Consider the following 18,323-nt stretch of genomic DNA (forward strand, 5'->3'; position numbering starts at 1 on the left):
GATTTGTGACCAAAACAGTGTTGATAAAAGAGATGTATTTAGTTACTGCTACACAGTGCTTAAACAGCATCAAGGCCTTTTTCCTCTTCCTCACATTGCTCCACCAGTGAAAAGATTGGAGGGGCAGGACTGCTGACCCCAAATAGCCGAAGTGATATTTCATATCGTGTGAGGTCATGCTCAAAGGCACAGGAAGAGAAGAAGCAGGAATTGTCATACATTTCACAAGTCACCGCTACGTGTGATGGAGCCCCGCTTTCCTGGAGATGGCTGCACCCCTGCCTGCCAGCACAAAGTGCTGAATTAATTCCTTGTTTTGCTTTGCTGGTGTGTGCAGCTTTTGCTTTACCTATTAAACTGTCTTAACCTACAAGTTTTCTCACTGTTACTGTTCCAATTCTCTTCCCCATCTCACTGTGAGGGAGTGAGCAAGTGGCTGAGTGGGCTGAGCTGCCTACTGGGGCTAAACCAGAGCAATCACAATGACAATGTTTATTACCAGAATAATAAAATATCATTGCCATAAAGGAAAAATGAATCTGCATTAGGGAAAAAAAAAAAAACTCCAACATTTCCTAAATCAGAAGCTCAACCAGGATTCACGGGCACTTCTTTATTTGAACATCCATTGCACAAAAAGCAGCATAATGCCTTCCTTATGAAGGTTTGGACACTTTGCCAGTAATGCATTTTAAATATTACCTTAATTCCAATGCAAGGTTTATCCCTCGTGAATCTAGACTGAACAGAAAAAAGCAGGATCATAATAATCAGAAATGTCAGTGTACTGGCTGATAACACCATATCTAAATTTATGGCATGTTATGTTTGCATAGAAATACAATATTTCTTGTGTCTTGATTCCAGTGAGCCCATAGAACTGAACTTATCTCTCTGTATTTGCCACTGTTACCAGATCTTAAGATAAAACTTCCCATCTTGTTTAATAATAGCTTATTTGTTGCAATGCATAGATTGATGTTTTTTTACCCTAAATTCACACAGGTAACAGAGTCTGAAGAGAGGATATACCCCAGTGAGGGTATTCTTCTCTTTTAATGGTGCTGAAACAGATCTTTTTTTCTGCAATTAGGCTCTAAACATGACCTAATTTCCTGCACAAATACCAGAGCCTGATATGCTTAGTCAGAAAATGATATTTTATTTTGGTGCCACACCAGTAACACCATATTTGAAAATTGATATTATTCTAATAATAGCCTCTAACTTTATAATGCAGAGTACCCTGTACACCTGTAGATTCTTTCTGAAATTTGCTTGCTGTTATAGAGTCTCTCTTCTGAATACAATGGGACTGAAGCTTCATAAAAGGTGTAGGGGTGGTAAACCACTGAAATAAAGCTCAAGTCTTAAATTTATACCCATAATACAGACACAAACATAGTTATCAAAATAGCATCTCACCTACATGCCTTCAGCACAGATCAGCCTAAGCAGTTAGAAATATTTATTCAGGCTCACTTCAGAAAAGACTTAAATCACATAACTAATTTGATTGGTCCCATTGAAGCCACACCAGCTGAAATGTCTCACATAATCGGACCTCAAGTTTTGCCTCTCTGCACACAGCAGGAACACATCCTAATTTTTCCCAGTGATGACTCTTGGGACTTGGACACTTCTACTGTTCCAACTGAACTAAGACTACTAATTCATCTTAGATAAACCATGAGGCAAGCTTCAGATGGTACCCACTTTCATCCTTTAGTGGAAAAGATACACATTTCAAACAGTTTACAACATACAGATAGCACAGAAAGACATTAGCTTTCCTCAGAGCCATCAAGCCATTCTGTGTGACTTTGCAGTGTCATTAAATGCAGTAGCACAATACCCAGTGACAAAGTATCATTGAGCCTAGAAACTGAAAGGCCAAACAGGTATCTTAAATGGGAACAAACACTGAAAGTCCCGACTGAAAGGGGATCTAGAGTGCATGGTTTGGATGCAGTGCTCACAGCTCTCCCAAATGCACAGTCACAAGGCCGAAGGCAGCACCTATCCTAAGAGTGCATATCAAAGGCTTTGGTACAGGTTCTCTCATACATAGTTTCACATGGTGAGGAGTAAGGCAGGGACAACCTGTAACCAGGAAGACTGTTCTGTATAAAGACACTTGTATGAGCATGAAAATCCACTGGGTGACCCAAGGGCTGAGCCACATCCTCTACCCTGTCCATGACACAACCTGTCAGGCAGAGATGAGGGAGAGCACCCGCTACATAACTGACTGCTTTGTGGCAGGATGGATCAGAGGCCACAGCTCTGCCTTATCAATATGTGATGCAGAAAATGCAGTGAGGGAGTAGAAGCAATCCAATATGAGAGTATCACTGCAAATGTGAGAGACTAGTCAGGTCTGTGCTCCTGTCTCTAAAAGAGCTGGTGTGAGACTGCATGTAACTGACAGATTTATTTTAGAAATGTTTTATATCCTGCTTTTAAAACTGAAAAAAACTAAAAGCAGTACACTAAGCAATTGCAGTTTGGTTCTTGCACTTCGGTTCTTGTAAGTAAAATAAATATTGCAGTATGCAATACTGCCTCCTTGCATTTCTAGAAAGAAATTGCTTTATTGAATCAAGACAGTGGTCCATCTAGTCCAGTACCTCATTTTCAAATATTAGACCTTAATATAGCAACAGAGCAGGTAAGAAATATTCCAGAGAGAGAGAGGCCAGCATACAATCAAGACTAAAAATTTATCTATTTTAAAAATGGTTTATATTTACTGACTCATTTATTAATATTTTGCTATTTATACAACCAGCTAGGTTTGTTGAACTGTGATTGCTTATTACTTACTTGTGAAGTTTGCCAATGTAAGCACCTTCTGCCACATTAGCTTCGATTTGTGATACAGACATAGAAGATTACCAAACACCCAGGAGCCAAAAAAAGCTATGTGTGCTTTCACCTGAGCTACCCTGTACCATGGCTTTCCCCTTGGCATTGTTAAAGGGATGCACACGGCTGAGGCAGCTGTATACAACACTGTCCTGGTGCCAAGAGACCTGTGTTCAAGTTTCCTATTACAAGATCAGCAAGATGTGAAGTGAGGCAACTAGAAAATGCAAGCTATGAACACAGCACAGATTAGGAGGTTTGATAAACTTCAAAGATGAGGGGGGAAAGCATTTTCTAACTTTTTACAATTATATAAATGAGTCCTCCACACCACAAAACATATAGGAGCTTCTCCTATGAGTCTTTAGTTAAGGACTAAGGATCAAATCCATACAAAGCATTTTTCCAGTGTTACTTCAAGCAACAGCTTGAAGCACATTCTACAGATCGCTGTACCAATGTATTCAGACTGAAGAAAAAGCTTAGAAAGCTTTTTTAGGGAATCATCCCATTTTACCTAACTATGTAGTGTCATGCCATACCTGGTAGTTATGTTAACTACTTTAACTAGTAAAGCATAAGATCTTTGCTTTCTCTTTTCTATCTCCAAAGTGTTTTTCAAAACACATGACATGAAAGAAGCTATATGAAGATGTTTATCTTAAAAATGTGACTGTTCTGCACTAGTAATATGAAAAGGTACATTAGTTGGCCATTATTATTTTGTAATCTCTTTTGATAAATAACTCATTGTTTATCTTAAAAATGTGACTGTTCTGCACTAGAAATATGAAAAGGTACATTAGTTGGCCATTATTATTTTGTAATCTCTTTTGATAAATAACTCACGACATATGGCAAACAAGAGTGGCTGGCTTGGGTTTATAAAGAAACAAAGCATAAACTCCACTATCTTCCCAAGTTCTACAAGAGCAAAAGGAGATAGCTCTGTAGCTGTCAGCAGGAAAAATGAACAACATTACTGTTGATGTTTCTACATTCATTCCTATGTCTGGTGAATGCTATATGTCTGAATTTAGTCAGAGGAGACGTGTTGAGGAGAAGTGTTTCAAAGTAAATATTAACAGTTTATAAAACCAAATCAATGAACCAAATTTCCTGTTGAAATAGCCCTAAGAGTGAACTTCTGTTTTCAAAAAATATTTCAAATGTGAAAGTGTGTGCTTACAATGGACTATGTGAAGCTTAGTATACTGTGTAATTGTTTTATCATGCTAAAAAAAAATAAAACAAAGCACAAGCAAAATCCTTCTAAGTAGTACGCTCTTAAATTCAGTGATCTAAGGATAATGGAGCAAATACTCCAGCTGATTTAAAATGTCAGAGCTGCAACTACTCCAAGGGAGCAATGAAGTCTACATCAGTTGGGGATAACCCTCAACACAAAAATGGTCATGAACAGGGACAGGTCAGTATTCAGTTCTGCTGGCATAGGACCCTTCTGTTGCACTCATCCTTACATAAATTTTGCCTCAATGCCTTCAAAATTCAGCATTTCAAAAGGTAAATGAAAAATATATTTTCCAATAAAAATCTATTGCTACCTGAATTACTTAGACATGCAATAGAAAAAATGATGAAAGACATTTAAATGAGATGTTTAAATACAGAATGGAAATATGAAACTGAGCATTAATTAATTAGATTGTAGGGTCTTCTGTTGTTTTAGCCTCTGTATTACCATGCAGTCTTTGTTTACTGCCATTTATCTTCTTTGTTTGATGACATTTGACTAATAAATACATTGATGAATTGCATCTGTAAATGCCATCCATACATCACAAAAATAGGATGTACTCAGTGCTTCTGGCACACTGAAGCTAAAGGATTTTGTTTTATTTGAACTTTCAGTACTTAACAAAGGAAATATTACTGCTCTGCTGAATAAATTTCCTGATTTTTATTTTAATTTTCAGTGAGCAAACAGCTGCAGAGTAATGTGACTTAATGAAGCATTTCTAATAAAATCCTGCAGAAGATAAAACAGAGGCATAGAACCACTTGCTCACTGATAGTTGAATCATTCAGAATAATTTTTCAAGATGGTGATCACATTTCTGTGTAGATGAGTATTAGGTATTGTGATTTTCTGTCTTCCAAGTCAATGATTTCCTTTAGTGAGATAACTAGTTAGCACTGTTGCATTACTTATTTATAGTAAGCAAAACATACAACATAATAAATGTAACATCTTTCTAGTGTATTATTTAGGCTTTACCCTGGTTGGTAAGTAGCAACACAGACAGCAAAATATTTTGGTGTGAAGATGCTCAGATCTGAAAAACTTCATGGTTATATTTTGCTTACCAAAAACATACTGCCTGTATTTGTAAAGATGTCCTTTATCAAGTCTGTCATCACTTGTGATGAAATCATGAAACTTCTTGGCTGCTACATTTTTCTCAGCCATAACAATTCAGTATAAAGTATTATTTGCTTTATGTAAATCTAGACAGGGCTCAATGAATCATCACTTTGCAACCTGCCAGTAAAACAATCTCCAATATCCATCTGTACACACATCTATTTACTTTCATTCAGAATAAGTTTTTCATGTATTCCCCACCAGAATAATCAAGTGCACTACAGGCATCTACACATACAGCTGAGATCCCTCAGATCATGAGACAGGTAAAAAAGTTACCCTGTGTGTCCAGTATGATTAAAGGTACTGGCAGCTTAGTCATCTTTTTCTGCTTAAAACCGCAAGACAGAATCAAGATTTTATCTCAGTCACCCACTACCATCAATGTATCTAAAGTTAATACCACATTTTTGGGGGACCTTCTATGTACAAAAAAAATACGCAGAACCAGTGAGTAGTATATCTGATTTGCTGTATTAACTGAGCAAAGCTTTCCACTAAAATTATGGTACTGAGGTAGTTTACATTTATAAGAATAACTACTGGAAATTGGAACCATGTGAAACAAAACCCACATGGGTTTTCAATACTGCCTCAGCAGCATCAGCTTTCTGAAATAAAATATTAACAGTGAAATTTATAAGAATTACTTTACTACTGTTAATTATACACTCACAAAACAATTTAGGTATCAGTATGAGATGACAGCCCAATTAATGTGAAAAAGTATAATGAAACTTGCAACCTTTGCCACCTCTGACAAAAATATCTTAGTATGCTCTTTTCCAACTTCAGTTAAGCTGTCCTCCTAGCATCACTGAACTACTATGTTTCAAGTGTGTACCCAACACTACAGGAAAGAATCCTAATTTCTCAATTTGACTTAAATTAGCCCATAAAGTAGCTTTAAAGTGTTAAGCATATCGTAGGCTGAATGCTAAAGTCTGAAACTAGCTGGTAAGACAGAGAAACCAGATAACAATTATCATTTAGTCAATAGTAATTTAAATGTATCCACTGTGGCACAAAGACCCTATGACCTGGAATCCTTTATGGGGTTTTCAGAGAAAGGAGTTGAGTATGTTTATTATTTAAATTGACAGTTCTGCAGGAGTCAAAGCACAGTTCTTTAAATACTGAGCCAGTGTCTACTGGGGGAAGGGTGGTAGAACTGAGGTACTTTAAAAAAAAAAAAAAGTGATAAGCTCCAAGAAAAGCTGGAAAGAGAGAACTGTAGCTACACATATAATTTAAAATGCTTGAAGCAATCATTTTAACTCCCGTAGGAATGAAACATACAGAAGAGCCATGCGTGGCAGCCCCTAACAGGGCAGTGCAAGCTCTTGCTCTTTATTCTTTGCATTGATAACCTGGTGTCTGATCCCATAGCTCCACAGGAATAAAGCAGGTTATTTTAAAACTTTCTCTGCAAAAGCAACGTGGATAGACAAGGTATGTTTCATACTATATACGCACAACTTGAAGAGCTCTACACAGAGAAAGAAACGGAGCCATGAATCTTCCCTTTATCGCATTTTTTTTTTTTTTTGCTTGTTTGTTTTGTTTTTAGAGGACGCATAAAGCGACTACCCGCTCTTCCAGCCGTTCTCTTGAAGGCGGCTGATAAAGCGACCGGGCACAGTAACTCCCAAGTGCCCGAAGGTCCTGCGAGTTAGCGGCCACCCGTTGCATAAAAGTTGAAAACTGGGTGGGTTCCCCTGCTCCCCCTCACCTCTGTTGAACTAATTTTTAAGTAAAATCAAAGAAAAATAAAAGGAAAAACAAAAGCCTTGAGAGTCGCCCGGCGAAAGGCTGTAGCCGGCTGCTCCAGGTGCCCAGCAGAAGGACGGCACAGCAGCTCTTCTTCACATCCGGCTCCGTCCAACTTTAGGGCAGCGGGAGGGCGCAGCCCGCGGCAGCCGCTCCGCGCACCTCACACCTGGCCCCGCCGCCCGCGGGGTCTCCGCCAGCCGCGAAGGGTATCACCCGGCGGCCCCACCAGCGCCCAGACAGACACACCGACAGACACACGACCCTGGAGCTCTCCGCTCACCTACCTGCAGTCCCGGTTCTTGCTAGAAATGCCTAGCGATCGGCCGCCTCCCGTCCGGGGGGAGCTCCAGCCTTACCGCCCGGGCATCGCCGGCACACGCCCCGCGCCCCGCCAGCGCTCGGGGGCATGGAGCGGCGCCGTGCCGCGCTCCGCCCGGCTCCCCTCGGCTCGGCCGGGCTGGGGCAGCAGCCGTCCGCGGGACCCGGCTCTCTCACCCCGCCTCTCAGGGAATAACACCAGGAATCCGGCTAAGAGATGCTAGAGGAAGGGTGAAGTAACTGGGAATGGAGAGAAGACTTGAAGTGTTTCTTGTGCGCGATTTCAGAGTATTAAAAATAGGAAAAAATAGAGAGGACGAAGTATGGTCGAGGTATTGGAAAAGCGGAGATGGGTAAGTCCTGCAGCCCAGTACGGCTCCGGCCCCTACGCCAGCTGCGCGTGGTCCCGATTCAGCCCCGCCGAAAGAGGAAGGAGGAGAAGCCGGCGCGTCCTGCAGCAGTCCCTCCGTTAGAGCATCTCTGATTGGTGTGCCTTCCACACACAGCACGACTTCCCCTCCTGCTGCCTCCTTCTCTCTCTTGGGAAAAGTAATTGGAGAGCGAGAGCTTCACCTTCAGCAGCAGCAGCCTCCCGCGCCCAGCCTGCGCGCACCGCACCGCGGAAGGGCGCGGAGACGCCTCGGGCGCCAGGACAGACAGAGGCAGTTCCAAGCGCGCCCTCCGCTGCGGGGGGGAGGGAGGAGGTGGAGGGAGGTGGGGAGAGGGAGAGACGCCCTTCTCCTCCCCCGTATTTATCCGGCCACTCTCGGCTCTCCTCCCCAGCCCTTACGAGGGAGCAGGTCCCAGCGGCCGCCGCTCTGTCTGACCGAGCAGCGGGGCTCAGCCGGCAGCGCCCGCCGCCCCCGCACACCGGGGCTTGGGCCGCCTCCCTCCGCCGCCCGCTCCGCAGCGCAGCTCTCCCTTCTCTCCTCTCCGCTCCGCTCCGAGCGGCGGGGCGGGGGTGCGAAGTTTACGCCCAGGCGCGTGTGGCCGGGAAGATCCCCGCGGACCCCCGGCGGCCCCGCCGCGCTCCCCCGGGACCCCTCTGCCCCTGCGATGGGAGGCTGGGGCACCGGGCGGGGAGGGAGCGGCCGGGCCAGACAGAGCAGGGCAGCTGCCCCTGAGAAGCGGGGCCGCGGCTGCCGGAGCAGGGGCAGGAGGGACGCGGCGGCGCCGGCGGCAGCCAAAAACTGGACTGTGTCTCCCTCCAGAGGGAGAAGGGAGACACGCACGGCAGCTCCGGCGGCGGGAGAGCCGAGGACTCGGCCGGGCCCCTCTTCCCTGGGCGGTGGGGTGGCGAGTTTGGTCCGTCTACCTGCGCTCGAGAGGTAGTGAGTAAAGATAGTACGGGTCAAGTCCTAAAGACCTCTTGTTTCTCTTAAGACAGCTTGAAAGGCGGGTGGCGGGTCGTGGTCGTCTGCCACGACTATTGATTAATAAGGGGAAATGTTGCTGAGCAAGGATAATTAAAAGCAGAGTATTGTAATTAATTTTGCTGTGTTCTGTGCTGTTCAAAAGGTGGTGCAGAGAAGTGGAAGGGAGAGAGCTAAAAAAGGTGAGAAAGAAACCTTGTTTGTTACAGTGATATCAGAATCACGTTCTCAGTTTTGTCCTGTAATTCTGGTCTATTCCTAGATTAAATGGGGATGAATGCATGCAGCATTGAGAAGTACTGATATACCTGATCATCTGTTAGGGGTTTTTTTCAATTCTACAAGCTAGTGTAATGGCCAGTTTTCAGAAAAGAACCTTTTGCTCAGTCCTTAACTGTTGCCACATCTTACCTGATGTTCATATCAACTGTCAGAAACAGAGGAGGGAAGGGAAACAGTTCTCTTCTTGTTATTAATCATGCTAGAGTTCTTCCATGCAAGCAAGCATCTGTAGAATGTTTGAATTTTTTTTTCCAAAGCAGACCTAAAGATCCATACAGTCAAAAAAAAAAAAAAAGGGGGGGGGGGGGGGAGGGGGGCAAAATGAAGATTTAATGTGGACTACTCTGCATGCAGTGATGCAGCTGTAGGATGAAATACAAAGAGGCTGGTATTGAAAGGGCAAGTTAAAAGTAGCCTGGAATGTGACTGTCACAAGTGCTGTTGCAGAAAGCACTGCAGTACACACACATGCCGGATGCTGACTGCAGCTGAATTAAAAGGCTGCTCATTCTAAAGACAAATATGGTCTTGTCTCATTCATTGGAAGCGGATACAATAACTTCAGAATTTCCCTATTTGGTAACCATGTTTCTAGATTTACAGACAGCTAAAAAATAATTTAGAGGGAACTGGAAAAAGCCAAAATTGTGCTGCTATCGGCACCACAATTTCAGGAAAAGAGATAGATCCAGACTCAAGTCGATCCACAGGGGTTGAATGCTCCTGCCCCACCAATTCCAAATGACATGGGGTCCTGAATACATAGTGAAAAGGGTAATCTTTCCAGGAGCTCCCTGCCTCAATGTAGGACCATAGGTATTGCCACTCCATTAAAAGCAGTGGAAGCACACCAAAAATACAACTAGAGCAACTAAAATGCAACTACAGCAGCTGTTGCCGTGTAGATGCGGCAAGCACTCTGTTGCAATAGGAGCCCATGTGTGTATTTTTCCTGCATGTACCATTACACTCCAGTTGACTGCATGCTGTAAGACCAGAGGATATTTGGTAGTTTCATGCTGGTATCCTGCTGTTGCAGAAATCTGGCAAACACATCTGAAGACACAGAATTCTTATCATCACGTTGAATCAACAAGTCCTATGCAAACAACCAAAGAAAAAGTAGCAGACAAAGCAGCAAGTAAGCTGACCTGTTTTGAAACCCTAGAATTTTGTCAGTGAAAATACTGAAAAATGTAGTCTTTGTTTGTGTCATGATGCTGCTGCGCATGAGCAGTTCCAAATCTCTTCGTACAACATCTGAAAATCTGAAAAAATCTGCAGTACTCACGCATAGCTTGTGTGACACCATGCATATGAAAGCATGTCCTGAAAGACATGTTTCAGAGAGCTTCTCTGCTTGCTTTCACAGTATGGTCAACACTCCCAGGAAGAACTGAAACGATCTGTTGCACCTATAGAGTGCAGCTGGTTTTACAGATGCTTACTTGGTAAGTCTGACTCATCTCCAAAGGTGCCTTTGTACATGCTGCACATGCATGATGTGATAAATTTACCCTATTCTGGAAACACCAGATTGGCAGTCTTTGTCTTACACAGCCTGTATTTATATCTTTCTGATTGAAAAATCCCCAGCTGAATACTGTGGCCTTAGAGCACAATGTAGTTATGAACCACAATTATTACATGAATGTTCTCTTTATTCCTTCAGCTAGTTTCATTTTTGAGTTAATGTCACTGTTTCTTACTTTTCATCAATTTGTAGGTGTCTTCCACATGCTAAAAGGCAAGCATAAAACACAAAAATGGGCATTGGCATTTGCAACAGGCGTAGTATTTGGAACAACCTCAGCATTTCCATTTCAAGGTGAATAGCACAGCATAAAAATCAGGAAAGTAAAAACTTGTTTCTGACTAAGTTGTGTGTGGATCTGGTGTGTATATCTTTTAAATGCTAACTTTACTCAGAAGCATGCATGTTCTGAGCTGCTTAATAGAAAAAATGGGAAATTTATATTTTGATAGCCACATGTAGATTGATCTCTTAAGAATTGACACCAATGTCAGTACTGTTAATTATATAGTTTTGCTCCTTTATCTTTCTGAAGAGACTCCTCCCCTCCCACCACTCACCATGCTACTAATCTAAACTAGCTAAAAGTGCCAGTTTTGGCACTGCTTTTCATTTTAGCAGTTAGGTTCTTGGTTTCTCATTTTATACACAAAGATTAGTATTTTGGTTGGGTTTTCCAACTATATTAATATCGAGCTTCACATACTAAATAAGCAGCAGCTCAGACCACAGCATTCACCAGGAATACCTCAGTGTAAGGAGATACAGCAGCATCCTACAGCATTCCTTTATTGCCATCCCATAAAGCTGGGGAAGAGGAAGCAAGGATCTCCAATATCAGCTGCTGTAAACTATTTGTGGTTATCGTCCTGACACTGTGTGAGCTGAGGCAGTCCAACAGTGCCTACAAGTCCCCTTTACAATGTGTGTACAGATACACAAACACACAATCATATTTTTATCACAGGTGAGAATCCAGTCCACCAAATTTAAGTTCTTTATAAGCTCTGCAACATTCCAGATGTTCACATACAAAAATAAAATAATTGACTCCTGAAAATCCGTTGGAAATGAAAAGATGATGGAGCAAAGTTATTCTAGGGTTCCTTAATAAGTCTCCCACAGGCATTTACTAAAATCATGCTGGGTATTGCATTTTGAAGAAAAAGAGGTTTTTAACTAGCATGCTGGAATGATCATTGAAAGCTTCCACATAGAATGGAAAAACTGATTGCAAAACAATAATAGAAGGTAACCAGTCTTTTTTTTTTTTTCTACAACATTTAAGTTATACAGATAAAGACTATGGTTTGGGGGGTTTTTACCGTTTAAAACCATTCTTCTAAGATATAACTGACATGTATGCTTGTGCATGCTAACATAAATCCTCCTTGTAGAGTAATGACATCTTCCAGGATGGGGAAAAATGAAAACAATAACAACAAAAACAAAGAAAAAGGAAAGAAAAACAACCCACAGATATATGTATATTCAAGGTAATTTTGGAAGCGAGACTTCATTGCTTTCATTCAAGAGGAGAGAAGACTGGGAATCAGGGAGAAAATGGGTTGAAAGGGATTCCTGGAAGTCTGATTTGGCTGAAGATCCCAATCTCAGTCATGCATGGGCTGACTTCAAAGTTAAATCAGGTTGCTTAGGGCTGTGTCCAGTGGTTTCAGATACCTCCAAGGAGGAATTGTGCCTACTACTCTCTTTGTCCTTTTTCAAGCCTTTGACCTCCCCTACTGGAAAGGTTTTCCTTCCTTACATCCAAATAAATTTCTCTGAATTTCTCTTTCTGCCTTTTGTGTCAGTTGCCTCAGCCCTTTGCTATGTATTTCCGAGAAGTTTCTGGCTCCATTTTCCCTGTAACCATCCATATGCAGTTGAGTACAGCAGTTATTTCTCCTTTTTTTTTTTCTTTAAAGGGCCTGAGCAAACACAGCTATCAGTTTTCTCATATGTCATGCCTTCACCACTGCTAGGACACATGGCTGACTCCTGTTCATCTTGTTCACCAGCATCTTCAGGCATTTTTCTGCCAGAATGTTTGCTAGATAGTGCTAGAAGCTTGTACTGTTGCATGTGGTTATTCTGTCCCAGGTGCTGGACTTGCATTTGTCTTTGAACATCATGAGGTTTCTGTGAGCTCAATTCTCCAGCCTGTTTTCAGTCTTCTGAGCAGCAGCCTTGCCCTCCAGTATATTGACAGCTCCCAGCATCTCAGTATCACTTACTGGGAGAGTTTGCCACTGTCATGCAGGTTGTTGGTGAGGACTGTCAGCAGTTCAGCTCCAGTACTGAACTTGGGGAAATGCCCCTAGTGACCAGCCACTGCTCTTCAAGCCTTGCAGTTCCATCAATCTGCACCCATTTTTTAAACTACCCATCCAGCTAGGTCTGCCCAGTTTGGCTATAAGGATGTTGTGGTACACCATGTCAAAAGCCTAACTAGTCAGGATAAACACCCACTGCTCTTCCCCAGACAGACAGCCATTTCATTGTAGAAGGCAATTATGTTGGTCAGGCAGAATTTTTCTCTACTAAATCCATACTGGCTATTCCAAGTCACCTCCTTGCCCTTCATGCATGTGGAAATTACTTCCAGGAAAATTTTCTCTATAAACTTCCTGCAAAATAACCTGTTGTTCCCCACATCCTCCTTCTTGACTTATTGAAATTGGTCATATTTACTGTTTTTCCAATTATTTGGGATCTTCTCTTGTCACCATGATCATTTGCAAATGTTAGAGCATGGTCTCATAATGACATCAGCCCACTCCCTCAGGGCATTTGGACACATCTGGTCCCACAGACAGTCCCACAGTATGTCGACTTTGCTTAGATAGTCCCTACTGATCGTCCCATCAGGTGTGATGCTTTACTCCCCCAAACTCACAAAGAAACCCTCAGATGAATGCTGTTTGTCTGATTAAAATATCATTCCCATGGAGTTCTTATGCTATTTCATCAAAAAGAGTAAAATCCCCCGGACTCTGAGAACTGTAGCTGTTTTGAAATGTAAAGATGCTTCTTCCTTATACTTTGTAAAGCACCTTAGCTCCCTAAAGGAGAAAGATTTAAAAACCTGCTCTCCTAATTTCTCATTTGCTACCTCCTGACAAGTCACTGCTCAGCTTTTTAGATCTTTTATCATCATAAGGCACCTTACTTTCTCTATGCATTTGAGACCCTGTGCTGCCAGGCACAGCTTCTGAATCTTGCTCTGGGTGAAGCACATACAAAATGTTAGGTGTTGCAGTATTTTATGCCATGGCTTCTACATTTCTTTTTGAATCTAGACTGTAATCCCTGTGAAAAGCAGAAAAAAAAAAAAAACACCAGAAGAATTCAGATCAAAAGTAGAACAATATTTGGCCTCTTCACATTTTGCATTTAGTCTTAAATTTTCTTTTTAGCCAATTATTGACTTGGCTATATTACATATTTCATAAGTAACAGGTTTGAGCTTTTTTGCACCAAAAGGAGGAGTCCATGGACCAAATACTTGGGGGTGCCTATGGAGCTTTATTGCACAGCAAAGTTGTAAATGACAAGAATATTAAGTGTAGTACCATCTTCTTATTTGAGATAGAGTAAGTATTATTCACGTGTTTGGGGAAAGCCTCAAACTATTCCAGAGGGCAATATCAGCCATTTTTCCTTCTTTTTTCTTTAAAGAATACCAACAAGTTTTCTTCTAAAACATCCCTCCACCTGCATCTGTGGGACTGGAAACAGGAAATAGAAACAATCACTACATTAGGCATCCAGAGAAAGGAAAACAAACAAGCAAACAAATAAAATCAGGACCAAAAGTGTTCAAGTACATTTAAATTGGGTTACTATATTACAGAGGTCATTAGTGCACACATTTTTCTTAATCTGATACTATATGAGAGTTCCTATTTTCCTGTATATCAAAAAGCACCAACTCTTGCAGTTATGTTACAAAGAACTCCAAAATTAATTTATGTTTTATCCTTGGTTGTAAGTAGATTTTTTACAATTTTACATTAAAGATTACATTATAGACAAAATAGGAAACAAAGCAGACCTTCTTACCTAATGATTTTTAAAATTCAATTTTAAAATGAATATAATTATTTTCAAAACCATGTATTGAATATATTTTCATCAAGGAGACCTTGTGAAAACAGGAGGTTAGGCAGACCAATAGTACTAAGTAGGTAAGTAAGATCAATGTGATTTAACAAAACAAATCATACTTACTTACTGAAACCTCTTTACCAAGGGCAACATGTCTTGGCAGACTTGTGAACTCATCTACAAAAAGGATTAGGCTTCACTGTAAACATTCAGGGTGCCATTTATTATCTCATGATGCAGCATTTTCTAATCTGTGCAGTGCTGTTCTAAAAACAGGCATTGCACTTTCTGGTAAAAAAGGTGTCAAAACTTACTAGCCCAGTAACTCAGTTCCTTCCAGGCTGGAGATAAACCAAGGCATTGTCAGATTGTTTGCTGAAAAACAAGAGGCCACCCCGATTATTTTTCCCCTGTTTAATAGTTACAATATCATCCATATTTCAGAAAGTGCGTTTAGTGAAAGGTAAAGTATGTTGAATAATTAAATGGGAATAAGTTGTTGTGTTCCCCAGTGTTTCTTTCTGATTCTAAATCTTTCTTCCTCTAAGTTTTAACCATCTATGTTTTAATAAAGGAAGGGGGAAAAAAATTGCACTCAGACTTGTGTATGTGCATTTAAAAACCTTACAAGATGGCCTAAAGGTTGTTGAAGACTTTGCATTTTATGATGTTTTAATAGTAAGGCAGAAAGATGTATTTTTATATCATCTTTCTGCATACTGAGTACAGGCAAAGTAGAGCTTTTCAAAAGTCAAGGGCAGAAGAAGTAGTATTATTTAGAATATTCCATATTTATTCCAAAACAACCTAAGGGGGGGAAGTGGGCAGTGGAGAACAGGATGGGACCAAAACATGAATAGAATATTATCATTTTTAAATGTCCTGAATTGCAAATTTCAAGATATTTTCAAATGCCTGACCAAAAGGAAACACTTCTTTTTTTCTGAGGAGAGAGAGAGCTAAAGAGCATTTCAGCTTGGCTGAAGAGAATCAACTATCAATTCAGCATGAAAAAATGTCTCTGATTAATACAGAATCAAATAAACCCAGTCCCTATATATAAAAGATTACATTATCTATTTAGAGTTTCTATACCTTTCAATCAGATTACAAATGCGGAATTAATGGATTATATAGTTAATAGTCCGAAGATAAGTAATTTCTCTTGTGTAAATATGGCAGAAAATTATATATACCTAGAGAGAATTATGACCCCTTAGATCTTAGGATGTGCAGGGCAGGGCTAAGAGGTCAGGCTGACTGAGCTTTACCTTCTGTCTCAAGCTGTTCCTCCTTCATCACAAACATGGCAGGAAAAGTTAAAGGATGTGTGCCTTTGAATTTTTCTGCTTGTATGGCTCTCATTGACAGATTCCTTTGAAGAAAGTAGTAGACAGCCTTTTCAGAGCTTGGACTGCATGAGGGCAGAGCACTATGATGCTGTGATGGTGTTCAGAAGTCTTCATGTGTGCCTCTCTCCAGTTTTAGAATTAAGTCCACCCTCACCTGACCAAAGTGAAATTAGTTTCTTGTTACCCATGCTAAACAGTCACTTGTGGATGGACATAAATGACACCACCTGACTCCTGTACATGCGTGCCCTGCCTGGCATTCATCATCCTGCCAAAACATTTACCCTGGGGACTGGGTGCCTCACTTCTGGCCAAGTTGCAGAACTCCACCACCTGCCAGATTGTCTCACATAGCAAGTCAGTTCAAATTTCCATTTCTTTCTCACCCACAGGGCATGGTAAACATAGCATAAGTATCTTGGATTGATCTTGGATGTGTGTAATTCTCATTTTCCAAAATGCAGCCCAAATATAATGTAAGGATGATAAGCAGTGAGGGAGTTATAGATCCTTGGGCATGTATCTTGTATGGTCATGAGAATAATTTTGACATTTTCATTCTGACCAATGACTAATCATGTATAGTTTTCTCCTAAAAACATATTTTCAGACCAGTTGTTTCTGTATGCACTGTGGTCCTGAAATTCAGTATTCACAATGAGCATAATTAGCATTTTTACTTGTGGTTGGGGGACACAGATCCCTAGTAGCTGCAGTGTCAGGCAGGTGCGCTGGCACTTGGCAGCTGGAAGCAAGTTCAGTGCTTAGACCTTGGTGTGGAAACATTTGCTTATCCAAGCAGTTCAGAGGTACTCAGATGTCTGCTCTCCACAGAAGGGATAGCCCAAGATGCAGAGATGCAGCTGCTAGAGTGATACACCCACTATATAAATATTTTTGTTTTCCTCCCACTTTAAGCTTCATGGCATATCTGTTGCTCCTGACAGCCACCAGAGTTACCTCCTTATCCATAAGTGCCCTAGTTTTCACTGCCTTCAAACACCCACAAATGCCAGAGAAGCCCAAAGAGTTCTGGGGGAGGGATTTCCAAAAAATTCAGAGCAAGCATTGCAATGGAGAGGTTTTGCCAGCAGATGTCAGAAGGCAGAATGTAGATAACACACCACCTCACCAAATCCTCAAAATGACATTTCAGTCTTTTTATGCTTCCCTTGCCTGCCTTCTCCACTCCTTCTCTCCTGGCACATACATGCATGACCATACAGAAAGAAAATCATTGAGGGAACACTGGATTGGGGTATTTTTGTCTTTACTGGAGCCCAGCACACATACAGAAGATTCAATAACCTGTTAATCTTCATGTCACATAGGCAAGGAAAAAGTTCTCTAAAATTTGAAGTTGCTAAACAAGCTGAATGATAACCAGTTCTGTGAGTTCTGAAACTAATAAAGTCTTGTTTTTATGGATTTTATCTCATGGTTTATTGAAGCTTTTCCTATGCTGTGAAACTTCAAATCTCTGCTTTTTTGTGTAATGGTGATCCCAAGGGACAGTTTTTCAGAGAGATGCTGAAACGTCTTTCTGTGGCTTTTTAGTTTCCTCCCAGGCATCTTTTCCTAATGGAATTGAATAAATTTAAGACTACTACCAATCTCTCAAATTTTGTTGAAATCACATGGGGCTCCAAAATGCACAAGGCTTTTGCCTATAGGAAACCTAGCAAAAGAAAATGCAAGGACAGCTTAATCTATTACAGACTTAGATTAATGAGGCCATTTATTTCATGGTATAACTCTGCTAGAATTACTTAAACACCTGAAATTTCACTGGCAATTTAAATGTTCCATTAAGTATTCTGATGATTCCTCATTTTCCTACCAGATTATGAATTTATGGAATATACATAAATGTGTCTGATTGACCATCAATCTTTGCTTTAAAACCCCGTTCCTGTGACTGCACATTAGTAGGTTACCTCCCTTCTTTCCAGAACAGAGAGTAGGCAGCATGAAATGCCATCCTCTACATGATTCCCACTTCCCTCCAGCACATCCAAGCAGGCATCATTGATAACAGTGAGAGAGCAGACTTGCCTTCTACTGGTGTCCTGTGACTTCCAGCTGAAGTTTCTCTGAGTTTCTATAAAGATCTCAACGAGAATAAACGCTTGGTGCTTTTCTCTTAATGCAAGCTTGTGCTTATTCCAGCTCTTTTGATTATATGTGTTTTTACTATGCCAAATTAACAAGCTTTGTTTTCTTAAACTATCATGTTTTTAAGCTTTGATTAGTCTAGCTCTTAATATGTACATAAAATTAGTTTGATTTTATTAGCTATTGTTTAAATTAACACCCTTAAATTAATA

At 41.0% G+C, this 18,323-nt stretch overlaps 2 protein-coding genes and 1 long non-coding RNA gene across 4 annotated transcripts in view; 1 reads left to right on the forward strand and 2 right to left on the reverse strand.

The window, feature by feature from the left end:
- The window catches only part of TAFA2 (TAFA chemokine like family member 2), a 182,351-nt gene extending 173,942 nt beyond the window's left edge, over positions 1 to 8,409 (reverse strand). The window contains exon 1 of one of the 2 annotated variants that reach the window (XR_005258891.1): positions 7,312 to 8,405. The gene's annotated coding sequence lies outside the window, so the exon portion shown is untranslated. Of the gene's footprint in view, positions 1 to 7,311 lie in introns of both variants that reach the window. The other variant, XM_038153302.1, reaches the window with a different exon arrangement.
- On the forward strand, positions 4,278 to 11,756 carry LOC119708452 (translation initiation factor IF-2-like). The gene is made up of 7 exons (XM_038154915.1): positions 4,278 to 4,297; positions 6,825 to 6,925; positions 7,146 to 7,322; positions 7,704 to 8,673; positions 8,864 to 8,900; positions 10,373 to 10,451; positions 10,727 to 11,756. Exons 1-7 carry the CDS (start codon positions 4,278 to 4,280, stop codon positions 10,834 to 10,836), a joined length of 1,494 nt encoding a protein of 497 aa, XP_038010843.1. The 3' UTR covers positions 10,837 to 11,756.
- Positions 11,757 to 14,033: 2,277 nt separating this feature from the next.
- LOC119708327 lies at positions 14,034 to 16,585 on the reverse strand. Its single transcript, XR_005259051.1, has 4 exons — positions 15,916 to 16,585; positions 14,959 to 15,019; positions 14,768 to 14,821; positions 14,034 to 14,265 (listed from the first exon to the last, which is right to left on the reverse strand). It is a non-coding gene; the product is annotated as an uncharacterized LOC119708327 (long non-coding RNA).
- Between the last annotated feature and the right edge of the window lie 1,738 nt (positions 16,586 to 18,323).

The sequence above is a fragment of the Motacilla alba genome, chromosome 1A (assembly GCF_015832195.1).
Source record: "Motacilla alba alba isolate MOTALB_02 chromosome 1A, Motacilla_alba_V1.0_pri, whole genome shotgun sequence".
NCBI classification, from domain to species: domain Eukaryota; kingdom Metazoa; phylum Chordata; class Aves; order Passeriformes; family Motacillidae; genus Motacilla; species Motacilla alba.